Source organism: Apis dorsata, unplaced genomic scaffold (genome assembly GCF_000469605.1).
Source record: "Apis dorsata unplaced genomic scaffold, Apis dorsata 1.3 scaffold_265, whole genome shotgun sequence".
NCBI lineage: Eukaryota > Metazoa > Arthropoda > Insecta > Hymenoptera > Apidae > Apis > Apis dorsata.
The window spans coordinates 803,662-812,475 of NW_006263543.1; the positions used below are offsets into that span (position 1 = coordinate 803,662).

The 8,814-nt window shown below is 42.8% G+C and overlaps 1 protein-coding gene across 1 annotated transcript in view; it reads left to right on the top strand.

Moving 5' to 3' along the window:
- Window positions 1–8,814, top strand: part of LOC102672658 (homeobox protein homothorax-like) — a 321,785-nt gene that overhangs the window by 296,023 nt on the left and 16,948 nt on the right. Inside the window, exon 6 of the mRNA XM_031510833.1 lies at window positions 2,551–2,609. Within this exon, the coding sequence (XP_031366693.1) occupies window positions 2,551–2,609 (59 nt within the window). The remainder of the gene's footprint in view (window positions 1–2,550; window positions 2,610–8,814) is intronic.

Below are 8,814 nucleotides of genomic sequence, written 5' to 3' on the forward strand. Positions count from 1 at the left end.
CTGCCTACGCCGCCAAAGGGGAACCAGAGGCGTTTAGGAGTATTTGGGGGCTGGAAAGGGGCCCTCGGTTTATACAAGCAGGGATACTCTTTCATCCAACGATATCCGAGGCCTTGACTTTGAGGGGAGACGGTGTTACGATCCCTCCCGCGCGTTTACACACCCGTTGCCCTCCGTTCCGACCACCTCCGCACACGAGATACTCTTTCATCGACGATCCGCGTTTCGTGCGTCCACTCGTTTCGTTTGTTCAACAGGGTGTCCGCTTTGTGATTTTCTTCTCTCCCCCTTTCTTCGTCGATGAATTTTTCTCCAATAGTCGAAAGCGAAATATTTGCATTCGTGTATTCACGAAATTACATATAACATCGAATACAGATATATAATTATCCCACAATCGTTAATAATTTCATTCCGTTCACTTTTGAAATTCAGTGATGTTTCTCAATATTCAGAGTATTAAAAATAGTCTTTTACACTCTCTTAATTCCGACTCCTTCCACCCTCCTCTCCTGTTCCTGTTAATTAAACTTCGAGTCTCTGGTCGGACTTCCGCTTTCGAGGTGTTGGGCTCGGCCATTCGCAACTGGGCGAGCGCATCGAGGCAGAGTTTAATAATTATTATTCATAAGACTCTGGGGCCAGGAAGCGGCCAGGCGTGATACCGAACGCAAGAAAGATGCGACGCGAAACAAGAGGGGTTGCAGCTGCCACCCTCTTCTCCTCTCTCTCTCTCCCTCTCTTCACCCATCGGAACCATGGTTTTCTACGATGAGAAGGGGGTGCGTTCACGAGTCAGTCGAGCAGAAACCCAATCACTTCCGGCGTCTGCGCCCATTAGGGCGCCGCGACGCTGACGTTGGCTGACGTACGCCCTTTCGCCTGTCTTCCTTTCTCACCCACCCTCTCCTTCTTCGTTTCTCTTCTTTCTCCCGACCTCGAACCGCCTCTCCACAACTTGGTTGGACCACTACCAAACTCGAAATAGACCGCAGATCTATTGTTTGGAAAGCGCTCGCACGGAAGCTCCTTCACCGTGGCTAATGACGTATCGAGGATCCTGCTCTTCCTCTTCCTATCTCGCTAGACGTTCGCCTCGCCTTCGTTCGATAACACGCACCGCCTTTCCTTTTCCCTTCCTTCTTTTCTCTCGAGATATATAATAATAAGTCGCGAAATGGCTATGTTTCTCGAAGAATGTATTCGTGTTATTTACAGTTCTATTAAATTAGATCCCTTTTTTTTTGAGGCTCTACGGATCGATAAATTTCGATCAAATAGAATTATATAATTATAAACTTCTTTTTCAATTTCTTTCATACATCGCTTACGATTCTTTTGTTCTTTGTATAAGATAAAGAAAATTAAAAAGTGAAAGAAAACGCTTTCAACGATCCTCAAGATCTTCGATTTCGATTGTATTCGTGTACGTATGATCGTCAAGAAAGGAAAGAAAAATGAAAGATTTTCGAAGAATTGGAAGACAGTTCGATCTCTGTACGAGACACCTGCGCACCTGTACGAGTTCTCTTTTCGAGGGTGCATTTCGCTCGGCCACTTCGTCAAATTAACATACACGATTCGGGCGGAAATTACGTCCGACAATTACCGACCTTACGCCGATGAAATATCGACGGTGCCCGCCCAGAACTCGGCCAAATTGAGATGAACGATACATCGACGTACGTATACGAGGATGCCGGCCGAGCTTTCGAGCTTTATCGAGCCGATCGGCCAATGCCCGCTGCCCATGATCCACTGATCTACATAATGAGTCATGGATACGTCTCCCCTACCTGACTGGCCTATCGTTATCTCTGATTACCCGAATAGATTTCTTGTCGTTGAAGCTAGCCGATCCCACGAAGCGGCGGGATCCTAAATGACCGATGTTAGACGAAGATTGATCTCTCTCGTTGCATCAATTCGAGCCTGATTTCGATCCTATTTTATTCTACGTTTTGTTAAGTTAATTGCTAACTCGAATATACGATGGAATAATAAATCCAGAGGGTATTTTTAGGATCCGTCTCGATTTAGATGCCGGGAAATGCGGCGGTTTTGGAATGCGAGGGACGTTGATTTTCTTATCGGGATCGGTAGCCAAGGAGGGTGGAATTAATGATGGAAACTTGGAACAGACGATAATTGGAATGGATACTTGCTTCCGTACGATTTAACCATTCTTGTTGTCGGCGTCGCCACGTTTTTGGAACATTACCAAAAATCGTATTAGTCAAAGGTTGGGCTGGTATTTAAATCTGATAATTTTTGCGTGTCGTTGGAACGCTTCTTGAATTAATCCATAATGCCGCATCTCTCGTTTACTCCATATTTTCTCCAATTATTCTAATATTTGAAAATGTATATATTAGAGAATCATTTCTTCAAATTCGAAAAAGATTGCATTAACATTATCGATTACTATTACTTTTTTACTTTTCAAATATTATATATAGATATTGTTCAACAAATGTCGAGAAAATTATATTAAGCAATACTTCGATATCACGATATTCATTTCTAATTTCCACGTTTGATCTGTTGCAGGTTCATCAACGCGAGGCGTAGAATCGTCCAGCCTATGATCGACCAGAGCAATCGAGCCGGTAAGACGAGCCCAATTCTGTCAACAGACCCTTACACACACACATACAACACCGAAGACGCGTATAATTTCATGTCACCTGTGCCGGGCATGCATCACGGATACGTTTATCCGGCTTATCACGAGGGTTACACTCCCGGTCCTTATCGGTTGACGTAGATCGATGCGTTCTAACGAAGGAATCCTACGCGTGCCCATAAGGGCTCGTCGAGGATTCGATGCCTCTTATTAACCCAAGATATACACGTTGGTTCAACCATTAAACCTTATTATCTCATCAAATAATTGTTCTTTATTACGCGATTTATCATATCGTTTAATCCTTTATATCTTTATATAATTGTTAAATTGTTATGGCAATGGTTTTATATATTCTTGCTTTTTAGTAATATTTTAAGAGTTTGTAATTTTTTTACACGAAAAACGATTTTACGCGAAAACTTGGCATTCGATAAATTTGATAAATTTTTTTTTTATATCCGCATAGATTTTAGATTATTTTATAGTTATATCTTTCCATCTAGTTTATATTAATAAGTATAATAATACGTTTCTTAAAGTAGATTAAATATGCTATAAAGATGTTTGGTAATAGATTAAAAATAAGCCAACTTGTAATTGTTCTCTCCCTTCGATATTATCTTATTTTTAGAACGTTTTTCTTATTCTTAGAAATTTTTAATTAGCTTAATTTTAGCTCGTTGTATCTCTCTCCTTATAATTGGATAATATTTTCTTCTAGTTTCACATTTCGGATTATTACTCTATTACGATTGATTTATCACCCGTTAGATTATAAGATCGATCCCCTAGTTTATAAATGCTAGGGAATCAAATTTGAGAACTGGCAATCACGTCGCCCGTTAATTCGAACCCTCATCCCTCCGTAATGTAATCCGACGAAGAATTGACCGCGACGTGTTGCCCGTACGAATCATGTAATTCGGCTGCTGGGGAAGGGATCTCTCCCGTTTCTCAAGCGCCGTTTCTTCTCCATCTTGATCATTTATCAATAAACGAACAATCTGAACCAATATTATACACGGTATACTCGTTTTTGTTTCTTTGGCGGTAGCCAATTATAACCTCCCCGTGACTCGATTATCGTCGATCGTAATCGCGCGTTTCGTTCAACCTCTCCATTTTCTGTCTCGTTAACGATACGACTTTGAAATTCGTTTCGTGCACTTTGTCATTTCTGTCTCGAGAAACAGACTTAATCTTAATCGGGTGGAATAAGATTGATATGAAATTTTCCTTCATTTTTTCTTTTCTTTTTCTTTTTTTTTCTCCTTTTGCGCATATATTTGTTTTCAGATAAAAAATTTTCTGCATTCGCGTTTCTTCCAATCTTTTATCATCAAAATTTTCTATATTCGAACATTTTAAATTTCGCCCTTAAACAAAATATCATTAATCTACGATTTCGATTAATCTGCGATTTCAAATTGGACAAAAAGAGAGAGAGAGAGAAAAAGAGAGAAGAAAAATTAAAATTCGGAACAATTTTTGTCTCTCACAAGGAGACGATATTCTGGGACAACGCGCGCATTGGAAATTCTCCCTCGTCGCCGTTCAAGCGGGAGGGAAAAAAGCGTGGAAACACGAAAGGGGGCGAAGAAAAACACGGGAGCCTCCGGTTTCCGGCCCGTGTAATCTGTAAAGACGTCGCGTTTACGAGGAGAGAATCACTTCGTTTGCAGTAAAAGGCGACAACAACGGTTACCTAGTCCCCGGTGTTAGGGTTTGTAACACAGTCTCTCTCTCCTCTCTCTCTCTCTGCTCTTCAAGGGTTCAAGGGTCCGCCTAGTGATTCGGATGATGGCGGGAGGGCTCGTTCCGTCGCCCGGGCAAAAGGTGGATAACGTTCCGGATAACGTTCGGATAACGGCGGGATAATTGGTAGCGGTGATCAGACCCGGTTTTACGACCAGTCGACATGCCTCTCACCCTCGAATCAACCCCCGGGAACGCCGTCTTTTTTCCACCTTTCCCTCGTTACGCTCCTTTGTTTCCTCCTTTCCTCGAGGACGCCTTCGAGGCTTGGTTCAACGAAACGCGAAGAGAGAGTCCTCGATACGGAGAGAGCTCGTATTTTTACGACTCCCTCATAAACACCCACCGAGTTACGGATTGTTTGCCAGGACGATGATGCCCTCTCGGGCCGATTTCACCGGTGATTTAAGAGGGAAGATCTCTGATTATGAGTTAAGGAGTGTGTGTATATATATGTATCCTCGTATTTGCTTTTTTTTCACTCGCTGAAAAGTTTACTTATTCTTTACTTAAACGTTTTAACGATTTTTTGCGTTATTCTAATGATCGTAAAGTTACAAAAATTATTCGATATAAATTTAACTTAAACTTCGATAAAACGTAGCTCAAAAATTAACAAGACTTTTACTTGCTTAGCTCCATCCATTTCTTAAATCGGTAATATCCGGAATAAACCAAGAGCGTGTTTCGCTAGCAAATCACGACACTAAGGGAGGAGGGGGAGGATGGGGGGGATACGCGGAGCGTGGTGGTAATTCCGTGGCGAGAAAGAGCGGGGGGAGGAGGGGAGCTAACGAGCCGAAATGTCGCCGCCCGTATCGGGAGTAAAGTGGAAACTCGTGTACGGTTAGATTGTCATCCCGAGTCAATCCTGATCACGGCCACTTCGCAACCCCTTTTCCTTCGCCGTTGTACCACCGTTTCTCCCGGTCTCTTCCTCCTAGACAGAGAGAGAGAGAGAGAGAGAGAGAGAGGAATTCGCCTCTCTCGAATTGAAATCGATGGCCTTGCGCGCCGTGAATTTCGCGAGACCTGGCCAAGACCCGGCCAAACAAACACACCTATTCCCCTCTCTCCTCCACCCCTTCGTGGGATCGCGTCTCTCGCGTTGCTTCGTTCGAGACACGAGGGAGAGGGGGAATTTTCGCGAAGGCCGAAGAAGGTTGAAGAAGGAAACTCGTCCCTCGTCCATTTTTCTCGATTCCTCCGGGAATCGGCATCGAGGGCATCGTTCAACCCCTCCCCCCGGTCCAGGATGCTGGACGATCAGCAGTCCATTAAAGCTTAATAGCCGGAGCATTAGGCCCCTGGGCAGATTTTGCTCGAACGGAAGCGAGATAAATGCGTCTTTCGAATGCTCCCCCGCTCCCCCGTCGATCGTATCAGCCTTCTTCCTTCGACTTTCGGCCGGCCAGGTGAGAGGTCGCGTTTCATCCCGTCCAACGCGATGGATCGATAATTGTCCTCGTATATACGAGCCGATCGTATCCGCAATTTGCGAGTCTGGTATTCGCTTCGGGGCTCATTAATCATAACGACGGTCTAAATGATGATCTATATGGCGTGAGATATCAGATTTGTCGAGATCGTTTCTCCCGTTAGTTTTCATTTTCGAGACGTGGCTTCACGTGGTATTAGTATTTGTTTCTTTTCCTTTTCTTTTCTTTTCTTTTTTGTAATTAATGCGTAACGCGCATAATATTATCTTATATTTATTTTTAAACCAGATCTAGCAGTATGTATCGTTAGTGGATCATCTGTTTTGTATGCTATTAAAATAAATTACTTTTTTCTTCCTAATCATTCAGATAAAATTCTATTAATTTGAACGAGAATTCAATTTACTTGTTTCGATTAACGAGAGCACCAAACGAAATCCGATTTCCTCTGCTTTCGCCAATCACCACTCGAACATTCTCATTTCTCATTGTTCTTTTATACGGAAATATTACCAGTCCGTCTCAGCCCACGGGGAAAGAAGAGGGGAAGGAACGAAGAGTAGCTCGTTCGAATTGTATTAGGGCAGCACCGCTAATTCAGAACACGTTCCGTGGCTGCAACAACTCCGGAACGGGAGAAAGGATTTTGTCGAGAGAGGATCCAATCCTCTTTGTCGCGCCTCTTCGTGTCGAGCTAATGACGCGCGTCGGCTCCATCATCAATCATACTTTCATTACGCGGATCGCAGCTGCTCCGCATTGACTCCGCGTGGCCCGCGGCCCATTCTTATTATTCCCGAGCATCCATCCTCGTCTCGCGTCCCAGACGCGTTCTTGCCCCGCCGCAATCAGTGATTTCATGCCTCCCTTCTGCCCCGATAACGATTCCAAACGAGGGATTCCAAGGGGGAAGGGGAAGAGTAAAATTGAGGAATAAAGATTGTACGATTTTCGGCTCGGTGATTGAGGATGCTCGTGGTGCAGGAATCGACGAAAGGAAGGAAGGGACAGAGGAAGAAGAGAATATAATAGTATTTGCGCGAGAAGAGACTAGACGAGACTAAGAGGGTTGTGTAAGAGGATGATAAATTTCGACGAGATTAAAATTCGTAATCGTGCGCCTTTCGATTAAGTACAGGTAGATTTAATAATAATGATAATAATAGTGGCGAATCATCTGGTCTGATTTTCAACTACTGAAGAAAATCTTTGATATCGATCAAAAGCCTCTGCATATCGCCGTTTAAAACTTCCTCGACCCCACTTCCTATCTGCTAAACACGGCAGAAAAAGGCAATTTTCCAGTAGTAACGGGGAAGAAGCTCCCGTGCCCCTTATACTCATTCGGGCAAGGAGATCCCCAACGCGTGTCTCTCTTTGATCGCGAGGAGGGCACGATATAAACCTAATAGAATCCGGATCCGGGGAGACACGGAGGCAGCTTGTACGTCGTAAAACGATGCGTCCGTGGCTTTATATTTTATAGTTCGAGCGAGTTGCCCTGTCTGTGTATCGTGCTCGCCATCGAATGGGGAAGGATTTAAAAGGGATCGTGGTTTTACGGCCGAGTATTAGGATGGCGGCGTTAAAACCTCGTACGTATCCCTTTACTGCTCTCGAGGCCGTGCGTGAGCACTGCTAATTTTACACTGTGTAATTTCGAGCAATTGGCTAAATCGCGATTAACCACGACGCTGGATCATTTAATAGATTCAATTTACTTCTTTCTTTCGTTCTTTTTTTTTCGTTTTTGTATTTCATCATTTTGATTTGATTTATCTCTTTAAAAAAAAAAAAAAAAAGAAGCTATGGAATTTTTCAATCGTATCAAATTTGCAAAAAAATTCGATGATCGCGTATATGGATTAAATTTCAAATCCTCCATCTTTCTCTCTCTCTCTCTCTCTCTCTCTCTCTCTTTCTCTACTATTTTTTATTTAATATTTTTTTTTTTTATTAAATATTTTAAAAGTAGCGAGCATTGGTTTTACAACACATCTCGTCGCATCGAACACTCGTCCCTACCTGCACCTGTCAAATTTTTGAAACGACGCGCCGCTCCGATAGTTTATTGCGAATGATCGCTGGTGTTTTCACACGTTTCGTTGCCTGGCATTCCAATCAGTAGATTGTGGAGCTTTGATTTTGTAACGGCTCGTAATCGAATTCAATTTACACGCTGGCCATCCGATTTGAAAGTGTAATGTAATATTTTAGAAGGGGATGGGGGAGGAGGATGTCTCTGTTTTCGAACGAGACGTAGAATCGACTAATGGGAATTGGCGGTCGCGTTCCAAAAACAACGCGCCCCTCCAATCATAAAGCTACGTCGAAACGCAGAAATTTCTACATTGTTACATACGCGCAAATTGGATGGATTCTGAGAAGAGAAGGCGAGCGAAATTGACGGGGGATGCCACTAAATGGCCATGATGCTAAACAGAAGTTCCGCCAGCGAGCTCCTCCCTTAAATGTTCCGTGGAAATCGCCGTAAATTTTATCGCGAGAATATTTCGAAATTAGTTACTATTTACCGGATTGCAGATTTTTTTTAGCTACGAAACTAACGTACGCAAGTAAAAATCGTATCCATCGAAATTATACTCTTTATGTCGCAGCAATGAATCATTATATCGAAATTATTAAAATTATTACTTAAAAGAATTGCTTCATCCCGATATCGGTTGCCAGATTATGGATAATCTATATTTTTCCTTTCCGAAAAAACGTTCTTCCAAGAATCGTATCTGCCACTTGTCTGGAGTTTGAGATAGGTCAGTGAGACGATTAAGAATTACCTTTTTCTTTGCACGACTGTCGAGAGCCGGAAGAACCTATCGAGATAAAGCGTTCTTAAGCGCCTCTACGCCTCTAACGATCCTTCGGAGCGGAAGTTAGTTCTATTTTCGGAATGAAACGTTTAAAAATTTTCTTCCAATCCGAATCCAGTTTCAAGATATATATATATATATATATATATATATATATATA